Source organism: Montipora capricornis, chromosome 8 (genome assembly GCF_036669925.1).
Source record: "Montipora capricornis isolate CH-2021 chromosome 8, ASM3666992v2, whole genome shotgun sequence".
In the NCBI taxonomy this organism is placed as follows: Eukaryota; Metazoa; Cnidaria; class Anthozoa; order Scleractinia; family Acroporidae; genus Montipora; species Montipora capricornis.
Genome location: NC_090890.1, coordinates 6,210,014 through 6,237,513, shown reverse-complemented (window position 1 = coordinate 6,237,513; position 27,500 = coordinate 6,210,014). Strand labels below are relative to the sequence as shown.

The 27,500-nt window shown below is 39.5% G+C and overlaps 3 protein-coding genes and 1 pseudogene across 3 annotated transcripts; all 4 read right to left on the bottom strand.

The window, feature by feature from the left end:
* LOC138013620 (melatonin receptor type 1C-like) overlaps positions 1 to 1,023 on the bottom strand; it is a 1,029-nt pseudogene extending 6 nt beyond the window's left edge.
* A 14,944-nt stretch (positions 1,024 to 15,967) lies between these two features.
* LOC138060252 (melatonin receptor type 1C-like) lies at positions 15,968 to 17,355 on the bottom strand. Its single transcript, XM_068905988.1, has one exon. It carries the CDS (start codon positions 17,353 to 17,355, stop codon positions 16,324 to 16,326), a length of 1,032 nt encoding a protein of 343 aa, XP_068762089.1. The 3' UTR covers positions 15,968 to 16,323.
* A 6,477-nt stretch (positions 17,356 to 23,832) lies between these two features.
* Positions 23,833 to 27,117, bottom strand: LOC138059322 (melatonin receptor type 1C-like). The gene has a single exon (XM_068904889.1). It carries the CDS (start codon positions 27,115 to 27,117, stop codon positions 26,086 to 26,088), a length of 1,032 nt encoding a protein of 343 aa, XP_068760990.1. The 3' UTR covers positions 23,833 to 26,085.
* On the bottom strand, positions 24,260 to 25,030 carry LOC138013619 (uncharacterized). The gene has a single exon (XM_068860713.1). It carries the CDS (start codon positions 25,028 to 25,030, stop codon positions 24,260 to 24,262), a length of 771 nt encoding a protein of 256 aa, XP_068716814.1.
* Positions 27,118 to 27,500: the final 383 nt, after the last annotated feature.

Below are 27,500 nucleotides of genomic sequence, written 5' to 3'. Positions count from 1 at the left end.
TGGTGTTGTCTGTCCAACTTGAGCCTTATATGATACGTTGCTGTGCGTGTTCACCTCTTCTTTGTTTGCTCCTTCTCTGCCAGGTACAATGATATCTTTACGAGATCGTTTGCAGAGGAGTAGCTTGCGAAATTCACTTCTGAAGGCGGAATTCATTCCTGCATACACGAATGGGTTTATTGTGTTGGAGAAATAGACGAGAAACTTACACACGAGTTCGACATTACGAGGCATTTTTTCCACAAAGAAGAAACGTCGTAAGATTACAATTATCCAAAATGGTACCCAACATACCATGAAGGCAAACACGACAGCAAAGAGGGATTTACTGATATTTATTTCGTGCCTGATGCCCGTGTTAACGCCTTGCTGAATATTAGTTGAAGCATTTTCATTGTGCTGGCGTATCATCTTCGAGACCTTTCGGTAGCAGAAAACAGTTGTTATCAGAGGTGTCAAAAAGAAGAGAACGAGGACAATGCAGTAATGAATCATTTTCCCAGCATAGCTGTGATGTTCGATGGAGCATTGCGCATACTCTGGAATGAACCGGTGCTCTTGCAAACCTGCAAACCGCGGAACGGCAATGTAGCAAGCAACAACGATCCACACACACGTGAGGAAAGCAATAGACTTTCTCTTGGAAAACCATCTCCTGTATATCTCGTCTGGCTTGCACATCCTCACATATCGATTCACAGCCGTCATACCCATCGTTACGGGGAAAACGTATATTGCAAACAAGCCAAAGAAAGCGTGAAAATGGCAAACCACGTCACCGAAAATCCATTTACTGGCTACAAGCACGCCGCAAACGAAAGGCATCACGAAAATGGCGGACAGCAGATCGCTCAGTGCTAGAGCAACGATGCACAAGTTACTCGTTGACCGAAGTCGAACGTTCTTGAAAACTGCGATGCAGACTTATGTGTTTCCCGTTAGCGACAAAACGTTTAAAGACAATATCGACAAAACTTCTAAGGCGGTTATAAAGAGGCTTCGAGAACTCAGTTCATCGGTCATCTTAGCGCGACTACTAAGACTTAATGTTTACCACAATTAAAAGAGCAGTCAGTTTTGTTTTGCCACATGTCTCGTCAGCCAATAACTTGTTGTCATTTCAATATCCTATTGTCTAAAGATTTGATTTTTTTAATCCCTATATCGAAATTGTTTATCTTATTCATTTGTTCAGAACGAGATCTGCTCTAAATTCAAAATCACTGGCTAGGTTTCCCGTGTTGTTGTTGTTGCTGTTTTTTTTTTTTTTTTTTGGTTTTTTTTTCCTCACTCTAACCCTAACCCTTCTGTTGTTATTCTTGGTACTTATATTCAGTATCAGACAACATTGCACTATTAAATTACCTTACAACTTGGATATCGCATTATGTACGGAAACCTATGAGAGTATACAATTAAATGGTTTAATTCAGGTTTAAGCTGGTCAATACAAGGACAACCCAGAGGATAAAATCAAATTAAGAAAATTAAAATGGTATTCGCAACCAGACAATTACAGAAAAGAGTAAGCAGGATGTAAATTTCATTTGCAAAGAAGAAGGGCGCAAATAACATTGTCGGATAAAGGAAACTATTAGCGCTTCTAAAAGTGTAAGGAAATCTGCCAAGTGTGCTTTCTCAAACATAACTTAGTAATGTGCAGTGGTTCCACTGTTCAGCTGCTACGCCTGGAAAATCCACCTGCGGTAAAACTGATTTCAATATTGGATCCTCCACCTTATTATACCGAATATCGTTTTCACTGTCACGCAACAAAAAAAAAAAGAAAGGAAAATCGACACCGTTCAAAGAAACAAAAAATTGGAATCTTGTAGGATACACATTTATAAATTACCTCACCAATTCTCAAGTCTGTGCGGTGCATGGTTTCTGAGTTTTGTATGGAGCCGCCATGTTGCTGGTTGGTGTACGGAAACTTGTCATCATCATTTATCCGTTCTCCAAGTGGAGAATTGGGCTGTAGGCTCTCTGCCTCCAGGCTGTTCTGTCCTCCGCAGCCGATGTTGCTGCTGCCCATGTTCCTAAACCGTTCTCTTTCTTCTCTCTGTCGATAGTCCTTCTCCAAGTCTCACGCGGTCTACCCCTTTTCCGTTTTCCTTCAGGCACCCATGTTAGAGCAATTCGTGGATGTGAGCAATGGTCCACTCTGAGGACATGGCCCAACCACGTCCATCTCCTCCTTGCCACGGAAACTTGTAGGTGCCATCCAAGTTGTTGAAAATCCGACAACAAAGTTGTGAAATCCGACATCTGAGTTGTAAAAATCCGACATCTGAGTTTTGAAAGTTTCGTTTTGAATAAAACTGCATTCGCCCATCATTGTTGTTTTAAGATTTGACAGTGCTGGGTAGCATCTTTTAAAAAGACACTCAAGACATTTTTATTTCCGAAAGCTTTTTGGTAATTTTATGTGCCTTTTAATCTCGTTTTTAGTAGGTTTCATGTAGTTTTACGATTTAAGCGCTGATGAAAATAGCAATATTGATATCGGCGCCATATAAGTTTTATTATTATTGTTATTATTATTGTTATTCTTACGTTTGCGATGGACTAGCATCCCATCCAGGGGGGAGTATAAATACTCCTAGTCGCTCCATTCTACGGAAACCGGAGATCATTGTAAGCGCCGGCCTGATGGGCCTTCTGGCTCGTAAGCAGTGGCTTTGACTATTCTGAGGTTGGGACAAATGGTAGGATTTTCTCCCTAGTTTTGACTTTTTTTAAGTGCCGACTGCCTTCCAGAAAAATTGATGTTTTGGGTAGCCTCGCTCTTCAAGACGGGCAATGAATCGAGATAGTGCGTCCTCAAATGTTGTTTTTGAAGAGTTGTTCGGAGGAGCTTAATGGCCTCTCCTTTAATAAAACTCTTCTTGGCACCTAGTGGGTGACAAGAGATAAAATGCGTGTATTGGATGGTTTCAGTTTGCTTGTGATATGTCTTGATATCGCAAAAACATTCTTTTTCGAATCGTTCTCCTTGCATAGTGTTGTATCTAGGAAAGTGTTCTCCTTCTGTGCCAATTTTATGGTTGGTTAGAAATACTTAGCTTGCGCAATGAACGGCTTGATTTCTTCTTTCATAATTTACGTCCCATAGTGAGAAAACGTCATGAATGAAACGTTTCCATATTGTTGGTTTAACTTTGCTCTGTCTTAGCATTATTTTCACAACTCAGATGTGGGATTTTAACAACTCGGATGTCGGATTTTTACAACTCGGATGTCGAATTTTTACAAGTCGGATGTCGCATTTTCAAGAACTCGGATGTCACATTTGTCGGGTTTTCACAACTCGGATGTCGCATTTGTAACAACTCGGATGTCGGATTTTTACAAGTTGGATGTCGGATTTTCACAACTCAGATGTCGGATTTCATAACTTTGTTGTGAACTGTTCACAACTCGGATGTCGTATTTTCACAACTTTGTTGTCGGATTTTCAACAACTCGGATGGCACCAGAAATCCAAACGAATCTCTGAAATTCACTTAGCAATGAAAGCGCTCACTTTTCGCTCATGAGATGAAATACATGAGCATGAACACATCTCCTAATGTACGTGAAACGCTCAGACTGCTGAGATTCATAGGCGTTCACGTATGTATGATTCATGGTGTTACGCAAGGTGGCAATTGAGAAATTCGAAACGAGAGACGTCATGGAACTGGAAACCGGCAAAAAGATTTATTTCTAGGTCATCTTCAACCTCCAAAAGATAAAAATTCAAAACACCTTGCAATTTTGGTTTTAGAATTTGATGACGTCACTGTGAAAACCATCTATTGAAGTGTAGATTCCAGAAACATACTGAAACAACTCGAATTTACATTATTATTCGTCAATGTTTCAAAGCCTTGGCCTCAAGCTGTTCACAGTAGTATGTATCTTCCTCAGTTAAAACATTCTCTTAAAAACTCCTGGGGGTTTTAATATTATTTTGGCAATAATATTAATTATTTCTGTTCCGCGAATCCTATTAAATAAACAATGCGCGTTACAATCAATATCTAACAACTATAGTGTAAACAATATGTAACAATTACCATAAGCAGAAGTTATAAACAGAAAACTAGACTGTAAGTAATTACTAATTTTACTCCTTAATACACTAAAATTTCGGAACTATCAAACAAGAGCTGTTTGAAATGTCTTTATCTGACGTTAAAAGTGTTCTCGTACAACGGCAAATCCTTCCATAAACATTGCGCTGCTACCGCAGATTAGCTCTCTCAGAAGCAAATGACCTTGAAGTGTGTAAATTTCAACTCTTTTCCTTGGAACAAACCTGGGGATTTTAGGACACCAATTTTATGCCCAAAAATTGAGAGATGTGATCCTCGCACTTTGATGGACAACATTAAAAGCAATTGTCTTGTGCAGAAACTTGAGAAATTCAGGTGGCTTCAACGGGATACGAAACCCAAGACCTCTGCCTTGCCGGTGAAATGAATAATATCCCATGATGCATAGCGATTCATTTTATATTATCAACTGAAATCGTGACATAATCAGTACCCTCCAGCCACAACGCAAAGGTGAGCAGTGCTGCAGACTACCATGTTGTGTTTACAAACAGACGTCAACATCGTCAACGTACTTCCAAATGTATGATTCAGGTATAGTAGCATTCAAATTGTTAACCATCACAAGGAACAAAACTTTTGTTCCTTGGGGAACACCGTCTGTTACCGGGAGCCAATCAGAAATTGCATCAGGTAGTTTTACACGTTGTCGGCGATTCCTCAGGAAGTTTATGTTCCATGGTATTAGAGTTCTGCGGACTCTTAAATCCAAAAGCTTTTCGATTAGTAAATTATATCCAATACGGTCGAAAGCTTTAGAAAAAATCTAGGAAGCAAAGGCGGAGATGATGACCAGGGCAATCGAGGTACGAGAGCCAAGTATGAATCATATCAAGTAAACAATACGTTGTAGAGGTTCCCTTCAGGCATCCAAACTGAGTTGGGTCGATTTCATCCCTTACATCCACTATTAACCAGGCAACCACAAAATTCTCAAGGACCTTGGACAGAGAAGCAGTTAGAGAAATAGGTCTAGTGTCGCCTTCGTTTGTGGGTGGTTGTATTTTAGGAATACGTATAATGTTAGAGTCTTTCCAGAGTGCGGGTACAATACCAGATCGAAGTAATATATTGAAAATGATGGTAACAGGCTCAGTCAATTCGTAGGCAAATTATTTCACCAATCTACACAGTACATTATCTGGGCCTTGGGCCTTGAAAGATTTGATGGCAAGCAATTTCTTACAAACCTCGAAAGACCGTGCAGTATAGTAGCATCATTGAGTGGTGGAATGTCTGCATTAACTAAGACATAGAACTCATTTAGACTATTAGCAAGTTCCTTTTGACTCGTAGTTTTCGCTGATCATGATAATATCCTCGTGTGATAATATCCAAGACTGCATTGTTGATGAATGTGGCATGTGCAAGGAGCCTGAATGGCTCTCGTTCCCATCACGTGCTCAGGAGTACGACAAGTGGTTATGATTGGTGACCACAAACAACTGCAGTCAGTCATTCAGGATCACGTGGTACTTGCTTTGAGTGTGTTCATGTTTGACAGGCGTTCAAAACGAGCAATGATGCTAAAGCTGCAGTACAGGAGGGTAAGAACAGTGTTTCTGGACCAGTTATCTCCTTCTATTCATAAACAATAAAAAAAACCCTTTCCGGACTCTATCGGTCTCTGAATTTTGCCAATGTTGATTTAATTAAAAAGAAAAGAGCAACGAGATTTGAGTCGAGCGGTGGGCTAAACCGAAAATGGGGGTGGGGTGGGGTGGGGTGGGGTGGGGTCCAAGGTTTCAACAATTCAACCTTCCGGCTCATAGCAGGTTCTAAGATTCTAATCACCCTAATAAAGGACCTTCTTTTAACAAGGTATTTGCGAATTTCCGTCCAAGCAATTCTACGATGGAGAACTTCAGACAGCTGAGGTGGTAAAAGCACGTAACCCAGCCTGATCACTTTTTGCCCCGTGATCATTCGCCAGCGAGGCGATATTCCTATTGTATTCTGCCAAGTAGAAGGACAAGAAGAATCCTCACCTATTGCAACCACAGAGAGCAACAAAGAATCCAAATGGAACATGAAGGAAGTTCAAAAAGCGATAAGCAGAAGGGAAACTCTAAAATACATTGCAACATTGAGGCTCCGTTTATTCACTTCTTTTTGTTCGTGAGCAAACAGGTGATCATGGGAGGATAAGACTAGTTAAGGAAGCAGAAAGGAAAGACTATAGCAAAGGCTGCTGTTGGTGCTGTGTTTGCGCATGCGCTCGTCCTTTCAGACATTCTATTAATGATGCCGGTATTTATTCATTCAATCATTCAAGCAATTATTCAGTCATTCGTCTTGAAAAATTATATCAGTCAAAATGACAAAAACCCTAAGCCTACAAAAATTTGACCCTTTTGTATATGTTTTAGGTTTTCGTAGCGGAACATATTGCCAATCAGTACAGGACACAAGTGCGCATGTCAGATGTGATCATACTGTCACCATACAGAGAACAGCGAAGTAAAATAAGCCAGCGACCGAAGGGAGCCTATGAAGAAATCTTAGTCACCACTGTAACAAAGAGTTAAGGTAAGGTATATTGAACGATCATATTTCTGCCTGCTTTTGCCTGTTAATAACGAATATTGTAAGTTTTCGGCGAAGTTAAAATATCGGACAAATTGTTCTTCCAGTCGAGTGGAAGCGAAAGAACCACGACCCTCAAAACAAGAGCTTAAAGTTGACGCGAATATTCACAAGCCCTTTCTGTAGTTGTCAGCCGCAACTGTCGCTATTAGACGTGGATCCCTTTTGTTTATATGGTTGTTACAATATCAGACAATGCAATGTGAAAATGAGCAACGTTTCCCACCCAGCAATATACTTTTGTGGGCCGTAAGACCAGAAGTAATCGTGCCCTATTCGTTTTTCAGGAAGCGAATGGGATTACGTCGTAATCTTTCTGGTTCGATCAATGGAGAAAGACGAAATCAATCTAGAACCGACTCAAAGCTGGCTCCAGGAACACCATTTAGGGAGATCACATTTGCAATAAGGTAAATTAATTTCCTATGTTTCATTGATTTTTCAGTAGGTAATTAGATAATTAGATAATTAATTAGATACACGACTTCGCAAGCACGTAGTGCTTAAACACTAATCGTGTTTTAAATAAAGAATTTTACTTAACTTTACTTTACTTTACCTAGGATTTTTGACCGATTGATGAAATGTACGTGGCACTTATGCGTGTACGCAAAAGGCTTTGTATTATTGGTAAGAGGAAAAGATCCAACATTGTTGCATTCTGCTCTCTCCAGGTATCTGGAAATGAAAAACGGGCAAATTCGAGTTCCGAAGTTTCCTAGGCCAGTTTCTTAGGCCAGTGTATATGGCATGCAATTCAGTGTGGATGATGTTCTCTCTCATGCGTCTGAATTCCCCTGTCCTTTCTTCCTCCGTTCTATGGTTCTGTTTTGAAGGCTTGGATTGCTTTGGGTGGCTCTCGTTCTCCTAATGGTGTGGTTGTGGGCCTATATTTTGTGGGAGGTCCCATTTCCGTTTACTCTATGTCCTGTAAGTCTTGTTATTTTCTCCTTCTGCGTTCTCGTTTTGTTACCCCTCACTGCCTTGCTACATTCTTTCTTCCCTTCGTTGGGAGTGGGAAACGACCTGGAAATCCCTTTTTTTCTTTTATTTTGATCGTCAAATCATTGAATTTGAACTGGAAGGTCGCTCACGGTGTCTTGTACACTGGTGAGTGTCTTTCAGATAGATAGATAGATAGATAGATAGATAGATAGATAGATAGATAGATAGATAGATAGATAGATAGATAGATAGATAGATAGATAGTCCCCTCTGGCGCCTGCCTTTACTGTTATACATGCTCTTTTTGGTTTTTCTTCCGATGAACTTAGATGGGTCCCGAAGGTTTTTTGTTATTTACTTAATGTTTGTAAGTCTGCGGTCTGGCGCCAGCGTAACGATTTCCGCTTTCGTAATGTGGCTCCAGGCGCTGCTCAGCTGATTGCTTGTATTCGTGCTCGTCTGCGTTTTTACCGTCCTTTGTCTTTGAAGCGTTTTTCGTCTGCTGGTCGTCGGGGTTTCTTTCTTCGCCAGTGGGGCGTGGTAGGGGTCTTGAGTTCGGTGTGTGTTCCTCGTTTTTACTCGTGGATATTATCCACGAGTTTTGGGGAGAATCTGTATGCAAATTTGTCACTCCTGCGTTTTTTTTTTTTAAATTTTTTTTTAAATTTATTTAAATGCAGTACTTACATTACTTACAATACACCGTTACTTACACTACTACTGCTACTCACAAAAACTATCGTAACTTACACTATTAATACTATTCACAATATCGTACTTTACATTGTTCGCTATACTAAGCAATCATTACATATATAAAAAATAAATAAACAAATAAATAAATAAATACTTAAAAAAAAAAACCTTGCTATGTATTAATGAGTATCTAAAAGCTCACGGATGCTCGAACGCTTGGTGACTCCGTGCATAATTTGCCCTTTAAAAATACTTTGAACGCTGTTATGCTATAAGATTCACTTTCTTTGGCTGCAGTATAGATGTAGTAATTGGGCTACTATAAGGCACATGTTGACAGCGCGAAAAGATCGCTTCTCGGGGTGATGTGCTTATATTTTAGCATTGTTCGTCAGAGCTACCTTCGGACGTTACTAGAGTAACCAAACCATGGACGTGCCGACATTCTACGAACAGATGCTCTAAGGTCTGTCTTACACTACACAATTGACATTCATCGTTTTCGATAATTTTAGCTCTTAAAAAGTTTGCTGCGAGTGTAAAGAATGTGGAGGTTGTTTTTGAATTGAAACATCGAGAGTTTTATGTTTTTGGTGACTTTAAACGGGAGAATGTATAAGGACTCGATGCTCTGATCAGTAAAACCGGTCTTAGTTAGACGAGCTTTAGATGTAGGTATTTGGAAAGTTTTGGAGACGTAAAGTGAGCGTGCTTGCTGACAAGTCCAACATGAAATATTTAAAGAATGTGTCGCGGACTGTCCTGTAGTAACTGATTCGTTTTCAAGATCACGTTTAAAGGATTCTTTCCAGTACTTTGGAATGGCGTTGCACAACCCAAAATAACGCAGAAAGTTTGTTTTTATTTTATACTTTTTCCTAAATTCAGGGAAGGACAAGAAATTTCCTTCTTCGTCTAGGATATCCGATAGGGTCTTTACTCCGGCATTATACCATTGTCGATAAAAAATGGATTTTCCGCCGATTGTGATAAACTGATTATTCCATAAGATCTCTTTTTCTATTTCTTTTTTTGTTGTGGGAGTGTGCTTGATAATCTCTTCCCAAACATTCAAGACGTCGCGGTAAAAGAGTGGAAGGAAGGACAATTCAGGCAAAGTTTTTATAGAGAAATTGCATTCGAACAGCAGTGGGCCACCTACGTGCTGTAATAGATCGAAGGGTATTTTCTTCCAGGACTGCGTTTGAGGATTGAGGAACCGTCCTACCCAACCTGCTTTCAAAGATTTATTTATGATTTTAAAGTCAGGCATATTATTAATAAGTCCGCCGTCCTTAATCTTACCAATCATTGTGGAATGTTTAATTTTAGGCGGTTTGTGGTTCCATACGAAGTTAGAAAGAAGCTTACTCACTTGGTCAACAAATTCACTGGGTACACTCAGAACAGAGGCAATAAAAACTATCTTTGAAAGAGCTAAATTTTTGACAATGTTTATTTTCCTGTAAAGTGTGAGATCTGGTAATGATCAGATGTTACGACATTTTTCTAGAGCAAGCAATTTTTTTTCGGATATTTCCTAGTCACGGGAGAAGCAAACGCCGAGACACACACACTTCAGGGGCCAGTCAATGCCAAAGCGATTTTTGGATTATGGATTGTTTTTTCCCAACCACATTGCTTCCGTTTTTTATCTGTTTAGTTCCAATCCCGAACAACTTTTAAAGGCCTCCAATTTCTCAAAAAGTTTTACAACTAAATCTATGTCTCGCACGAAACAGGAGGTGTCGTCTGCATATTGTGAAAGCTTATACTCCTTTCCCTTAATATTTATACCCATTATTGGCTGGTCATTTCTTATTGAATTTACTAAAATTTCAACAGCAATTGCAAAGAGTAAACCGGAAGCGGACACCCCTGTCTAACGCCTTGTTGTAATTCACGCAGCTTTGAATGTTTTTGTAAAAAGTCTTAACCTATTGTATTAAAGGCGCATCGAACACAAAAGTTTCTGTAGCCTTTATAATAAAGTTCCATTCTAAACTGTCAAAGGCCTTTTTAAAGTCTAGAAACAATGCTATGCCTAGGCCTGAGATATCTAATGTATCCGTGCATTCAATAATATCCGCGATTAAGTGTACATTTTGCCCGATAAAACGGCCTTTAGAGAACCGGTCTGGTCTCCATGAATAAGGCTAGGTAGTACTTTCGCAATTCTGGCAGCGATTGCCTTGGTGGCAATTTTGTAATCTGTGTTTAGTAGGGAGATGGGCTTCCAGTTATCCAGAAGAACCTTATTTTTATCTTTTTTTGGAATAAGTGTGATTATTCCTCTTTTTTGCGAAATCGAGAGCTCGCCGATCTCGAAGGCGTAATTGAAACTCCTCCTGTCCTAACTGCTCCCAAAATTTAAGATAAAATTCGGCAGTTAAGCCGTCCGTGCCACGAGACTTACCCCTGGAAAATTCTTTTAGAGAGGCATGACATTCTTCTTTTGTTAAGCGACCGTCAGAAGTGTCGGCGAGTTGGGCGGTCAATTTTGGAAGTGATGGGCTTTCAAATAACTTATCGAAACAGGTGTCATTTGGGTTTGTGCAGGTGGAAGTATAAAGGTTTTGGTAGTACCTGTGTTCCTCTTTCAGGATTTCGGTGGGGGTAACCAGAGTACGATCATCGGCTTTTATTTTTGTAATGTAATTATTGGAACGATTTCGTTTCTCGAGGTTGAAAAAATAACAAGTGCTACGCTCTCCTCGCTTGCACCATCTTGCTTTACTTCTAATCATGGCGCCTTCTGTTTTGTGCATTGAAATCTGTTCAAGTTTCAATTTTACCTCATAAAATTTTGCTATAGTCTCTTGTTCAGGGTTCGCACACATTAATTTGTGCAGTGATGAGAATTGTTGCTGTAACAAAGCCTCTTCATTCTTTTTGTTCTTTGCGATTCGATTGCAATAACATATTGTGAAGCTTCTGATTTCCATTTTCAGCATGTCCCAGTATAGCCCTTTATCCTGCAAATAGCTGTATTTTTCCTTGTACTCCGGAATTTTTTTACTTAACGCCTCGACGAAACAATGATCATTTAGAAGTGAGTTATTGAATTTGAAAAAACCAGGACCTCTCTTAATGAAATCGTCTGACTGGATGTTGAACGATACAGCTGAATGGTCAGAAAACGAAACGGGAGTAATGATACATTCTTTGTGTAAGCAAGTGTTTTGACACCAACCAGTAATCGAGCCTTCATTGAATTGTTAATGCGTTCAAACGCCAGGTGAATAGTGATTCATTAGGGTGGAGTTTCCTCCAGAGATCCACTAAATTAAAAGAATTGCATAAATTAAGAATGGAATAAATTAATTGTTGTTTTTGCTCCGTAGGCCGTCCCCCTTGTTTGTCTTTTGATGTTAAACAACAATTCAAGTCGCCACCTATTATGATGTTCTCGTCGGCATACTTTCGCAGGCGTGATTTCAAAGTTTGAAAAAATTCTAACTGCATTTTTTTGATCATTCGGAGCATAAACATTGATAAAAAGAAACCTGAATTCGTCTATTTTGGCGCGCAGAATAATTAGTCGACCTTTTTGGTCAGTTTCATGGTTTTCCACTTCAACATCGAGGGATGGATTGAACAAAACGAGAGTGCCACTACTGTGTTTTGTTCCGTGGGAATAAACCACCTTGCCTCCCCATTCGGCTGACCATACTCTTTCCAGATTTCGTGAACTATAAACCTCTTGGAGGAAAATTACTTGGAACCTGCGCTCATGTAACCATCGAAAAACTTGCCTCCTTTTACGCGCATCGTTTAAGCCCCTAACATTTAGCGTAGTGCAAGACAAATTGCCAATGCCATAAGCGTATGAGATGATTTAAACATGTATACATACCTGCACTTCTACTTTGCGCTGATAGGCGAACGATCTTGCTCAAGAAATTGGAGTCCAAGCGTGTGATCCATTGAGCTTTTACAGTGAACATAACTTTACCCTTAATAAACAATATACACGAATACATATATCTATACACTGACACATATACACTCACATGCATACGCTTACTAAAGAGAGCCCTTGGTGGCTCAGTCGAAGGTGAATATAACTCGAGTAGTGCTTTGAGCTAAGAACAACCTTACGAAGCAAACCCAAAAAGGAACGAGCGGGGCTACACTGACTCCGAAGCCCACTTTATCTTACGCTTTGGTGACTAATTATGATCTATGTAATTGCACATTAATGTAAAGCTTATCATATATTAATTTGGCGTCATGACCGCTCTTCTTTGCGTCCTTTAATATAGGTACCAGAAGCTTCCTTTTCTCGACAATTTCTTTAGGGAAATCACGAGCAATTGCAAAATTTGTGCCACGGAGATTCTTTGCTTGGGCTAACACCAATTCTTTGTTTTTGTGGAACGTAAATTTGGCAATGAGAGGCCTTGGCTTTGAGTTGTTGGAGTTTGATTTTCCGATCCGATGGACGCGCTCGAACGAAATCTCCTTTGAATCTCTCTTACTTAGTTTCAGTTCCACTTCCATAAACCTGCGTAGAACATTTTCAGATGTCTCAAACATCATCCTTTTCCTCAGGTATATTAAAGAAGTTCGGGTTGTTTCGGCGGCTGTGGCTTTCCAATTTAACTGATCTTTGTTTTTCTTCTTCTACTTGCTTGGTTAGCGACTTCACACCTTCTTGAAGCTGTTTGATTGCTTTGTCTTGTGCATCAACCTTCTTGTTAAGCGCTGTGATTAAAGAGTGAGGGAACTCTAAGCTGGTTTCTAACTCCTTATTCCTTTCTTCAAGGCAGCTTTGCTTCTGTTTTAAGCCTTCGATCTCTTGAATGCAATCTAACGCTTTGTCTAGCTTCTCTTTGATTGCAGCGATCAAGTCCGCCATGTTGTGACATGTACCACAACATTCCTCACAGCAAGTTTGAGAACCTTTGCTTCTCTTTCGGCTCCATGAGTCATCCTTGGTTCTCTCTTCGTTTTCTGACATTTTGCTCGGCTTTTGGGTTTTCTAATAGCTGATTACATGCCTTTTTACGGCGGAGCGCGCGTCCGCACGTCTGAACACTTCGAAAGCTAGTCCTAGTCTGAAGTTTGACCTAATTAGAAGTTTGACCTAATTAGCCAATCAGGATGGGTTGTATTTCAAGCGAATCACGACACAGCTTCGAAAGTGTGACTTCCTGTCAGCCAGATTGTGTGCTGCCATTGCTGTTTGTGTTTTTTGGGAATTTTCCGCTGCATTTTAAATAGAAGCAAGAGACTGACGACGTGAGGAAATGGCGTTCTTCGAAGGTAAAGCAAAAGATTCTGAATAAGTACACATTGGTGAAATTAATTGTGCACCGTCTTTCACTCACCAACGCCTATGCGTAAATGTCGAAATCGAATCGACAGACACATGGTGAGACTGAGACAGTCTCTGTCGATCCCCTAAGCTCACGGGGGGATTAATAAGTTCCATTCGGAAGATGACTTCCATGTGAATCCAACTTGAACAACATGACTGACGTGACAAACAGTGAGACAACCAAGCAACCCATGCGTCCAGACGCTAGTACTTGTGTGGCGAACCAGAATGACGAACTGTCGAAAGACTCGGTCATTGATTATGTAAGGAAAACTGATGAGAAATCCGTACCGATCTCCAGATAGATGCTCTATCTCCAGATCATGTAGATGCTCTGGCTCTATCAGAATCTCTATCTCCGATAGAGCAAATATAAACATGCTCTCCGGGACAGAGAACCATCCAGAATTCCTTACAAGAAAACGTCGAGCTTGTTTCCTTAAGACAAGGTAATTAGAAAGTGTATGGTGCATTATTTAAAGAAGAACGTACCGAGCTCGCTTGAGTTGAGAAAGTGTTTATCTCTTGCTTTAGGAAAATATGTTGCAGTAACAATGTCTAGACCTAGACCACAACTCAGACGTAACAAATCTTCGAAAGTAGGAGACTCTAATTGTCGTTTTTGTCTTATTACCCGAAGGACCGCTAAACATAAAATAGACTTGCCAGTGGTATAGTGTATTCAAGATCAATCTGTTACTAAGCGTTCAACAAAATTGAATCAACAAAACAAGAGTTGTGAGTATCAAGAGAAAAACTATTGATATCAGGAGACATTGAATATATATGCAATTGCTGTGATCAGTTATGGTACAGATCATCTGTCTCTCAAGTGTAACAGTAGCCAATATAGTGGTAAATGTTCGCAAAATTGCTCCCGCAAGTAGCAGTGTACTTCATTTACATTCAAACTTTCGCTGAAAACATTCAAAATGCACAAGTATCTGTCGATAGACGTATTGATGAGATTGCAACACACTCTTAACGACAATAATAACACAGACAACAGTGATAATGAGTGGTGCGAAGTAGAAGAACGACCGTCTAGTATCACAGATACCTTACTGCAACAACCAGATATCACTGAAATTTAGGGAAGGTATCTAGCTTTGCGCCAGGAGAGGGTAATAGACCATTAGGTATATTTATGGACAAAGACTCTGAATTGTTGGCATTCCCAACAATTGTCTGTGGTAAAACCAGACCTGATAGCAATGATAGAAAAAATACCAGTTTGTTTCAGCACATTGTGTAAGTAGGAATTAAGAAGTCGAGATAAGAGAATTGCACAATCAGTACCGAAGATCTTTTATTAGGTGAAAATCAAATCAAACAAATTCAAAATAGCGCATCTTTTTCTCCTCAAAATACATCTTGATGAACGGTTTAGAGTATTGAGAAATTTGAGAGGATCACCACTATATTTTGAAAAATGCAAAAAGGTAATCCCACATGGCTCTGCTCATTTTCTGCAGCAGAAACGAGGTTTTCACATCTTTTGGATATCCTTGCTAGACTTGTAGAGAAAAAAAGAGCTAACTGATGATGAGATTAACAATATATATGACCTGGCAGCAAAAAGCAGACTTTATTCAAAAAGACCCTGTCACCTGTGCCAGGAACTTTCAACACATGGCACAGCTATTTATAAATGATTTGTTAAAGAGTAATCTTATGTCTATTGGAGAAATAGTAGACTATTTTTACAGGTTTTCTTTTATTTTTTTATTTTTTTATATTAATTTGCAATATTATTTACAGTACACACTACTTACAATATTAAAACTGACGACGCCACTGATAACGTTACCTGAAACAAATGTACCAACAACACGCTTCATAGTCACAGTACTTACAAAACTAACACTAAGTGCTATCCCAAGGGTTAAATTTCAGCAAAGGGGATCACCTACATGCATTAGTTTGGGTATCTAGTCGCATATGAGAGCTCCCTGTGCTGTTACACCATTATCTACCCTGCGAACAGGCTTCTTTTGTGGCCCCGAGTCGGGCCCCATTCCTCTCACGGCTACAAAAGAGCCTGCCTGCAGGCTAACCATTATCCAACTGTTTTATCACACTGACTAGTGCATAAAGAAACTTCAGCCTGCCAATTTCAAACAATCGCGCTAACTTTCATATCCACGAATAACGACAGTGGCACTTTCATTGGGTCTCCATTTAGTTTTCTCTTCTTCGCTTTCTGCCTTGGATCACTTTGAGCCTTGTTTTTCGGACGGATCTTGCAGTTTTTTGCCTTGGACTGCTCTTTGAAGTTTTTGGACATGATTCGGGTTCACGTTGAGCACAGGACTTTTGTTTTTTTTTTTTCTTTGTGGTTCTGGATTTGAACCGGCTTTTGGACTTCGCTTTTTGGACACGATTCGGAAATAACGCTGAGCCTAGGACATTTTTTTCTCTGTGGATTCACCTGGACTGGTTTTTGGCTATGTGGTTTTTCCGTGAGGCAGGGTTCGACTCCCCGGCGAGTTTGGTGAGCCGGCCCCGTTTTGGGGATACTCCCTCAGTTGAGGCGTTTAATGTCATCATCTTTTTGCGTTCTGTGGCCCTTGCACTGCGCCCTCAGGTCTGCCTTAAATGCAAAAATATTCAGCGCCGGGTGATACTATATAATTATCGTAAATCCGCTCTCGAGAACATGTTGGATGTCTACAGTTGTGTTGGCTGTCCAACTTGAGCCTTATCTGATACGTTGTTGTGCCTGTACACCTCTTCTGTGTTTGCCCCTTCTCTGCCAAATGGAACGGTAACTTTACGACATTGTTTGCAGAGGAGTAGCTCGCGAAATTCTCGTCTGAAAGCGGAATTCATTCCTGCATACACGAATGGGTTTATTGCGTTGGAGAAAGAGAGGAGAAACGTACTCAGGAGTTCGACATTTCGAGGCATTATGTCCACGAGGAAGAAACGCCGTAAGATTACAATTATCCAAAGCGGTGTCCAACATACCATGAAGGCAAACACGACTGCAAAGAGGGATTTACTGATTTTAATTTCGTGCCCGGTGATACCATTGTTAACGCCTTGCTGAATATTAGTTGAAGCATTTTCGTTGTGCTGGTGTATCATCTTCGAGACATTTCGGTAACAGAAAACAGTTGTTATCAGAGGTGTCAAAAAGAAGAGAACGAGGACAATGCAGTAATGAATCATTTTCCCAGCATAGCTGTGATGTTCGAGGGAACACTGCGCATACCCTGGAATGAAATGGTGCCCTTGAAAACGTGCAAACGGCGGAACGGCAACGTAGCAAGCAACAACGATCCACACACACGTGAGGAAAGCAATAGACTTCGTCTTGGTAAACCATCTCCTGTATATCTCGCCTGGCTTGCACATTCTCACATACCGATTCACGGCCGTCATGCCCATCGTTACGGGGGAAACGTATATTACAAACAAGCTGAAGAAAGCGTGAAATCCGCAAACCACGTCACCGAAAACCCATTTACTTGCTACAAGCATAGCACAAACGAAAGGCATTACGAAAATGGCAGACAGCAGATCGCTCACTGCTAGAGCAACGATGTACAAGTTAGTAATTGACCGAAGTCGAACGTTCTTGAAAACTGCGATGCAGACTAACGTGTTTCCTACTAGCGAAAAAACGTTTAACGTTAATATCGAGAAAACCTCAACAACGGTTATAAAGAGGCTGCGAGAACTCAGTTCATCGGTCATCTTAGCGGGACTTCTCTTAAAAATGGTCTTGGTCAATCCAATAAATATTCACCACAATTATTAAAAGCAGTCAGTTTTGTCAGTTGTATCGTCAGCCAATAATTTCTCGTCTTCTTAATGTCATAGTGTCTAAAGATTTGAAGTTTTTGGACACGTTTATCCTATATCAAAATTGTTTATCTTGTTAATTTGTTCAGGATGATATCTGCACTAAATTCAAATTCACATAAGCTTCTAAAAGTGAAAGGAAATCTGTCAAGTTCGTTTTCTCAAACATAACTTAGTAATGTGGGTTCACTATTCAGCGGATTTCACTATGGGGTCCTCCACCTTATTATACCGAAAAATTAAGATGCAGAATTCTTGAAAATACTGAAACAACTTGAATTTCATTATTATTTGTCGATGTTTCAAAGCCTTTGCCTTAGTCTGTTCACAGCTGAGTAGTATGTTTCTTCCTCAGTTAAAATATTCTTTACCTTTAACAGTTCAGCAAATACAAAAGACTGCAAGTATTGACAGGAGAACCCTTAACAGGAAATTAATATCTCCCTCACGGAAGGATTACTTTGAGAATAATTAAACAGATAAAATCATAAATATATGTACAGTAATAAACTAGCAAAAAAATCAAATAAAACAGAAGGGCTTTGTCAATCCAATAAATTTACACCACAATAACTGAATAGAAAAAAGCAGTCAGTTTTGTTTGCTACATGTCTCGTGAGCCAATAACTTGTCGTCTTCTCAATGTCATATTGTTTAAAGATTTAAACTTTTTGGACACGCTTATCCTATATCAAAATTGTTTGTTCAGAATGGTACCTGCTCTTTATTATTCCACTATTACGCCATTTTACCATATTTGGTCAGGAGAACGCGCAAAATATGAGACAGTAATACACTGTAGTGTCTCGGTTTGACCGGTTTAGAACAGAGCAAATACGGATGTTCACTTTTGCTCGAGAGGAAGCTACGTTGGGAAGAACACCGTTCCTTCTGCAGTCCTACAAATACAAATTGCCTATAATTATCAAATAATTTAGTGTGGAGCAGATTGAAGAAATCACTCCAAGAATAACATCTTTTAGGTTGAGACTTATCTGTTGACTTGTTACCTGAAATATATATAGTTCGAAGGCTTTCCAAAACTTATTTGAATAAGGACAATGGAACAGAAGATGGTATAAAGTTTCCTTCTCATGGTTGCAGAAAGAGCAATAATAGTTTTCAATGTAACCGATCTTATACAATTTATCATTAGTGTACAAAATTGTATTTAGGGCTTTATATTGAAATGCCTTTAGGTAAGGCTCACAAGTGACAGCATGTGGAAGATGATAAGACTTTTCAAGTTGATCTTTAGTAATATTAAATTCCCGTTGCAAGTTTATACTATTGTATGGAAGGCGAGCCTTAGCGCCAACTAAGAGGGTGTAATAGTGTTTTGATTTTGCTTTAGATACATCAAATACGCTTTCAGAATGTTTGAAAGAAGGTTTTGATAGATCGAAAATAACACTGGAATCGAGATTTCTTAATTTGGGCGGTACAGAATTGCGTAATCCAGTCCATGTTAAAAAGTTACATTTATCTCTTAGTGAAGTGATCCTATTAAAAGAAGTTAAATTACCTACGTCAAAGAGAAGATCGTGTACACCGATGATACCAGCTCTAAAATACTGTCTATAATAAACAGGTTTGTTATCGATTAGTACCTCCTTATTATTCCAAATGATAAGTTGCCAATCCTTTTCCTCTGCGAAACTTTCACGAAAATCGGCCCACCACTGTAATGGTTCCCGATAAAATTTAGAAGTGATTTCTACATGGACCATATTGTAGATACAATTAAATAACAGAAAGCCGCCATTTCTCCTTAAAATATATTGAAGATACGATTTCCATGAGCCATTACTGGGGGTGAAAATTCTCTTCATCCAACCAAGTCTTAAGGCTTTAATCTGGGAGTCTAAATCTATCATCCTTAAGCCCCCTTCTTTATAATCGTTTATTGTCGACAATCTTGTCACTTTATCGACACCCTTCCATAAAAACTTGAACACTAGCCGATTAACTTCCTTGGTAATCTATGTGGGTGTAGGTAATAGCGAAGAAATATACATGAGCTTTGACAAGAGCAGACTTTTGATAATAACGATTTTTCCAAAAATTGAAAGTCCTCTTGATGACCAGATATTTATAAGTTTTTTAATTTTTACAATTATCTCTCTAAAATTTTTTTCGTACAGCAGAGTATCGTCATAGGTAAAAGTAAATGTAAATGTAAATGTTTCAAAGCCTTTGCCTTAGTCTGTTCACAGCTGAGTAGTATGTTTCTTCCTCAGTTAAAATATTCTTTACCTTTAACAGTTCAGCAAATACAAAAAACTGCAAGTATTGACAGGAGAACCCTTAACAGGAAATTAATATCTCCATCACGGAAGGATTACTTTGAGAATAATTAAACAGATAAAATCATAAATATATGTACAGTAATAAACTAGCAAAAAAATCAAATAAAACAGAAGGGCGTTGTCAATCCAATAAATTTACACCACAATAACTGAATAGAAAAAAGCAGTCAGTTTTGTTTGCTACATGTCTCGTCAGCCAATAACTTGTCGTCTTCTCAATGTCATATTGTTTAAACATTTGAACTTTTTGGACATGCCTATCCTATATCAAAATTGTTTGTTCAGAATGGTACCTGCTCTTTATTATTCCACTATTACGCTATTTTACCATATTTGGTCAAGAGAACGCGCAAAATATGAGACAGTAATACACTGTAGTGTCTCGGTTTGACCGGTTTAGAGCAGAGCAAATACGGACGGAACGGGAGTTTTTCGATGAAAGAAGTTGTTTTCAACAACATGCAAAGCCTGAGAATTTAGCTTGTCATCGCTTGTCACTCGTCATTTTGTTTATCCCATCAACTAAAGATCTTTGGCTGGCTTTTTGTGATATTTACATCATTCGCACACGCCCTGAAGAACAGAGGATGCATATATTTTTTTAAACAACCTTACCAAATAAATTTGAAGCAAAATAACACCTTTTTTGTAGTGGAATAATAAATCTCTTATTCAATGGTTTAACATATTATACTCACGGACATTTTGCTCGTTGCTCGTTTTTTGCCTGCCCCCTGCGGGGCAAGGAAAAATGTTACGCAACTCGCAAAATATCCGTTCGTATTATTTGTTAAACCATCGAATAAGATGTAGTTATTACATCCATTTAGAAATCACTGGTAATCCTTGCAATCTGATTGGCTCTCAGCAGTGCGATTTATTCCCAAATCGCAGTATTTCCCCAGCCAATGAGAAAGGAACACTAAAGCAAAACAGCCAATCAGATTTCAAGGCTTGTTTAAGGTAACCAATCAAATTGCAGGAAAATGAAAGACAAAGAAAACCATTGTGTGGCGAATTTTGCAACTTTTTTTCCCAATTGGATCAGTAAAATGTTGTTTTTGTTTTGATTTTACGTGACAGGCCGAGTGCGCTATGCTTTGACCCCTTTGGGTCAAAAGGGGGGAGTGTGTCCAAGAATGAAAGTTTTAATGGTTATTTTATCACGTTATGGTTGGTATGTTTAGACATGGGGGCGACATTGTTGACAGGTAATTAATTTAAGCAATAAAACCTTGCAGCGCAGGGTATCAAGTTAGAGTTGAGATTGATGTCGATAGGAATAGTATTGTGAAGGATTCAACAGAAAAAATAAAGTGTAATACAATACAATACAATATATAATGAATTGACCGCTCCCCATGGGGGCTTTTCGGGGCCCGTGATGAAACACAATGAACGAAACAACAACTGTTAAGAATTCCGACTGGCCGGAGGCAAACCAGTTGGCTATTTTACAAGTGCAGCTGCCGGGGAAGTTGAACCAGGGACTACCAGGAACAAATTCAACGAGTGTTCAGAGCGTGTCTTGAACCCGGGATCACCGGATCTCAAGGAAAGATACAGTCCCCGGTTTTTAAGACTAGCGCAGGGAAAATTCCCCAACACTAGCGACGCAAGCACAAGCGCAAGCATAAGAGCGCTTATTTCACCGGAAAACGGGGTTGACGTAATCATAAGCAAAAATGCAAGCACCTGCACAATTAGAGCACTCGTTCCAGATTCCCTGCGTCTGAGCATTTGAACAAAGCTAGCACAAACTACTGAGGTTGCGTCTGAGCATTTAAACAAAGTGGCTTATGCCGTGCTTGATTTTGATGTTTATGTCGACGTACGTTTTCACTAGCATAAACTACTGAGGTTCGATCTTGCGCTTGTCCTTGCGTCGCTAGTGAAAACCAGGCTTAAATGAGCAAGAAAGTTCGAATAAAGGAATATAAAAATTCCCATCACACTCCGCCACGGTATTTGGTTTTCTCCCGTTCTACGTTATGCTAGCAAAAACGAGTTTTTTTTTTCCAAAATTGAACATCTTTTCCTTTCACATTTACAGAAAAATTTGGCGTCGAAATCCCTTGCAACTTGTCTTTAAGACAACATGGCCTTAAAATATTGAACCAGTTCAAAGAGGATGCCCTAAGTGAGGCACTGTCCAAGCCATTTACTCTTATTCAGGGTCCCCCAGGTGAGTCAAAGATGTTGTGCCCTTAAACTTGATGGTAGAATAAAAGTTAACGTGACATGTTAAGTCCACGATTACTTGGAATCCAGACTACAGATACAGTAATTGGGGTAAAAACTAATAAGTCACTGAAAGGATGAACTAGGAGCATTGCTGTCTTCGTTCCTGGGTCTTTCTTCTTCCCGGAAGAAAAAAACTTTGAATCTTTGTGATTGATTCGAGTGGATAAAAGTCACACCAACTCGACAATGACCATTGACAGGGCATCCTACTGGCCAATAAAACAATACGCCAAGGAGACGGAAAGGAACGTCTCTGACAATGTACAGTCTTCACAGCCAATGACATCTTGGCGTCGCTGACAGTCGATCAATAACATCACGACTTCGTTGACAACTCACATTCAACGACAATGGTGTTTAATACGCCATCGACTGACGTTGCATGTACAAATCACTTGACACTTAAGATAACTTCCACTCAGGTTGTCGAAACTGATGTCATTCATGTCATCCTAAACAGCCCATCTCCGAATTATGAATGTTCGGTTGCTTTAAAATTGAAGATTTACTTTTTTTTGTTGCCAAGGACATTCGCGTTGACATCATGTGCTTGACATTCAATCAGGTACTGGTAAAACTGTCACTGCCGTGCACATAGCTTACTGGTTCGCAAAAAGAAATGAAAGTTCGAAATCGTACAAGGTGTGGGGAAAAGGCCTAGGAAAAACCGAGGAAGGAGCTCCTAAGGCACCAACACAAGTTATTTACTGTGGACCGTCAAACAAGGCTGAGGATGTGGTTACAGGTAGGTTGTGCCTCTTCAGTTCGCTGCAAAAAAGAACTCGGAATTCATTTTATTAAATAAAGCTCAGCAGTTTATTAAATGAATTCAAAAATTTTCAAAATAAAAGTTAGCGCTTTAAGGGCCCACTGACGTATTTTTTGGGGTGCGTGGCTAAGGATGTAATGGTTAAGTTATTTGAGAGAATTTGGCATTATTTTGGTCAGTTTGCAACTTTTTTAAGCCAATGACCCTAAGTATGACGTCATCGAGCCACGCCCATGATCACTCGACCAATAAAAGAAAACTCTAAATTTGTCTCCGTGCTACGCAATTTGGGTATTTAATCGATGGTTTGCTAATTTGTATTCGTTTTTGCATCCAGCCAAGCATGGCTGATGCTTGCATGGCAAGATGCTTTGAAAAAATCAATGATTAGCTATATTCTGCATTAGGGGGTGAAACGTGCCATGTAAAAAAAAATAATTCAATTTAAAGACTGCCGGAAATTTAGCTTTTTCTCAAACCGGAAGTCAGTTCGTTTACGCATGCGCAGTTGATTTGAGAACGAGTGCGAGGAAGGGCTAGGAAAAACCTTCGATGGAAACAACAGTTTGTGCGGTGACTTTTGCTTGTGAGTGGGTTTTCTTGTCAGCTCATGATCTGATGACGTCACTTTCCGGAAGTAACATTTCACTTCCTTAGCAACGCGTCAAAAATCTGTCTGTGGGCCCTTCAAATTTTCTACCCTACGCATTCAACATTTCAGTTAATGCAATTCACAGTTCCCGTAGCTCTTCCTGAGTTGCTTGGTAAATTGTTCAGCAAGAATCTTTCTTTATCTCGACGGTAATGAGCCATTGGAAGAGATGCGAAATATCATTAATACAGGTGTTTTAAACGCAACGTGATAACAGTTCGGATCTCCCGGTATCGACATTAGTTTCCTGTCGCGTAACGTCATAATGTTATATTCTTTCGCCATATGATTGAGGAATGCAAACACTTCGTGAACTTTGCATCCGCGAGAACAATTAGTGCTAGAATTTAGCATTTTTTTAATTCTTATATTTTTTGCAACTCACACTACTTACAATGCCTACCAGAAGTATTAGTATTGAAAGGAGCACTAATTACAGTTACAGAACTTACAAAACTAACCATAACTACAATTCCCACCCCCAAAAAATAACCATTGCACCAAAAGATTCTGAAGACCCGCCCAATTGTGATAGATAGATAGATAGATAGATAGATAGATAGATAGATAGATAGATAGATAGATAGATAGATAGATAGTTTATTCACCTTAAAAACTTGCAGCCAGAAGCTGAATTGCGATAAGGTTTACAAATGCAAAATTTACAACTATGCTAAATTACAACTAATTATAGGGCTTTACGGCTAAATAAAAAAAGGGGTGATCCAACATAATTTACCAATTAAAAACTGTTGTAAAATCACAAATTAAAGCATGCGTCAAGTTCCTATGTAAAATAAGAAACAAAATTATATCTAGTTCTCAACTACTATAAACATAACTTAAAAGAAAACTATTCTTGCATCTTTCAGTTTTACACTTCGGGCGGATAAATATTCTTTGTTCTCTCAGATAGTAGCTTGGTTGGTATTTACTTGGAAGTAGTTTGTGAAGACTGTGAGATTGATTTACACATATTTCATCGAACAACTTTGCCGCAATTGCCTCTCTTCTATCATACAATGTTAAAAGTCCAGATAGTTCTAGAGCCTTAGCATACGATAGCTCGGGGTAAATAATCTTCATAGCGCGTTTTTGAAGTCTTTCTAGGTCTTCGCTTAAATAGCTTGGTAAAGCGCGATGAAAAACTGGACTACCGTACTCCAGAATATAGCGAATGCATGTAATGTAAAATAGAAGAAGCTCTCTTGTGGCAACATGCGATTTCTTAAGCTGTCTTAGAAAATATAATTTTGTAGAAACCTTCCTAACTAGTTCTGACACATGAGCATTCCATTTTAAGTCACTGCTTATATTGAGTCCTAATAATTTCACACTGTTCACAGTCTCTAGGGTCTGACGGTTAACCCAGATAGGGTCGAATTCTGGTTCGGCGTTTTTTGCGAAGCTAATCCTAAGCTCTTTGCATTTTCTTTCGTTTAACTGAAAACCGTCATCCCTTGCTTGTATTAAGAGATCGTCTACCATTTGATGAATACAGCTCTCTTGGCCTTTAGTTATCACCTCAGAGATTGTGGTATCATCGACATATTTCCACATATCTGCATCTCCTGCATTCAAATCATTAATCATTATTAAAAATAGCCAAGGCCCAAGCTTTGTCCCCTGTGGAACACCGGCTTGAGTGCCTTAGAGTCTCTTATATATTACCATAATGCCCTATGTAAAGTTCAGATTCATATTCCAAACGCCTTAGAAACAAATCCATCAATATTTGGGATTACTTGATTCCTCTGCAGTTTCAAATGTTAAGGTTTCCGATAAGGACGAGATAAGTAAGTAAGAGGCGTGGCTAGACGTTAGTAGTCTTGCTTCGCTTGGTTAGTCGAGGTGGGCAAAGCAGTTGCTGCGTTTTGTTCCTTAATTCCCGGTCACGTGTTTGATTTTTCGTTCCTCCAGTCTTCAACCTCTTACAAGACCGGGCGCTTCCCGTCGTATAATGGCGTCGCAGATATTTTGCATTTCGGCTGTGAGTTCCCATTTATTGACTTGAACGGTGCCTCGATGCGTTCACAATGTGTTGGATAACTTTTGATTCTGCTGTGGTAAAACATCGACACCTCCTCAACTTCAAAGAATACTGTTCTGTTGTTCTTCTTTTGCTGTACTTTTATTGACAACTGGCACATAGCTCTTAAAACCTTTGAATCCCTTCTATCCATTTTTTCTTCTATATCTTCTAAAGACAAGACGTTTCAAGGCAAGGAGTCTAGCTGTTATTTTGCTTTTACTCCGCGTCTCAAACATGCTTAAAAAAAACCTGCTTTTTCAGGTAAGGCAGAGTGTACTTTGATTTTTTATCAATGCAAGCGCGTTTGCTTTTTGCGGGGTCCATGTTAAAAATCCTTCAATCCGCATCTGATAACACCCTCAACAAAATTCATTCCACGAGTGTGCCCCACGAGATGAGTACAGTTGTGGTCGGATCAAGAACTGAGGTTCCGAATGCGGGCAAGAATTAGATTCATCGGTCGACTGCATGCTGATTTTGTGAAACGAAGCGTGAGTCAAATAGAAGTGAACCGATATCTATGAGTGGAAACAAGTAAAATTTTGATCAAGACCAAAGCGAAATTACTGGATTTACGCTACGTAAAAGTAGAGCCTTCGGGAAAACAGTGTTATATCTACAGTGGTGTTGTCTGTCCAACTTGAGCGTTATCTGATACGTTGCTGTGCGTGTTCATCTCTTCTTTGTTTGCTCCTTCTCTGCCAGGTACAATGATATCTTTACGACATCGTTTGCAGAGGAGTAGCTTGCGAAATTCACCTCTGAAAGCGGAATTCATTCCTGCATACACGAATGGGTTTATTGTGTTGGAGAAATAGAGGAGAAACTTACACACGAGTTCGACATTACGAGGCATTTTTTCCACAAAGAAGAAACGTCGTAAGATTACAATTATCCAAAATGGTACCCAACATACCATGAAGGCAAACACGACCGCAAAGAGGGATTTACTGATATTTATTTCGTGCCTGCTGATACCCGTGTTGACTCCTTGCTGAATATTAGTTGAAGCATTTTCGTTGTGCTGGCGTATCATCTTCCCGACTTTTCGGTAGCAGAAAACAGTTGCTACCAGAGGTGTCAAAAAGAAGAGAACGAGGACAATGCAGTAATGAATCATTTTCCCAGCATGGCTGTGATGTTCGATGGAGCACTGCGCATACCCTGGAATGAACCGGTGCTCTTGAAAACCTGCAAACCGCGGAACTGCAACATAGCAAGCAACAACGATCCACGCAGACGTGAGTAAAGCAATAGACTTCCTCTTTGAAAACCATCTCCTGTATATCTCGTCTGGCTTGCACATCCTCACATATCGATTCACGGCTGTCAGACCCATCGTTAACGGGGAAACGTATATCACAAACAAGTTGAAAAAAGCGTGAAGTTGGCAAGCCACGTCACCGAAAATCCATTTACTGGCTATAAGCACACCGCAAACGAATGGCATCACGAAAATGCCAGACAGCAGATCGCTCAGTGCTAGAGCAACAATGTACAAGTTAGTCGTTGACCGAAGTCGAACGTTCTTGAAAACTGCGATGCAGACTAACGTGTTTCCTGTTAGCGACAAAACGTTTAAAGATAATATAGACAAAACTTCCACGACGGTTATAAAGAGGCTGCGAGAACTCAGTTCATCGGTCATCTTAGCGCAACGTCTCTGGAAAATGACATCTAAAAAAAGAAGGGCTTTGTCTATCCAATAAATATTTACCAAATTAAAAGAAAAAAAAAGCATTCAGTTTTGTTTGCTACGTCAGTGTCTCGTCAGCCAATAACTTGTCGTCATTTCAGTGTCTCAGCTCTAAAGATTTGAATTTTTTTGGCATGTCTTTCGCTATATATCAAAATTGTTTATTTTCGCAATTTGTTCAGAAATAACATAATAACATAAAATTACATAAGCGTTTGCTAAGTTTCCCTTTTTATCGTTTTGCTGACTCTAACCCTAACTCTTCTGTTGCTATTCTTGGTATTAAAATTCGGCATTAGACAACCTTGCACTATCAGATAAGGGTCTCGTATTAT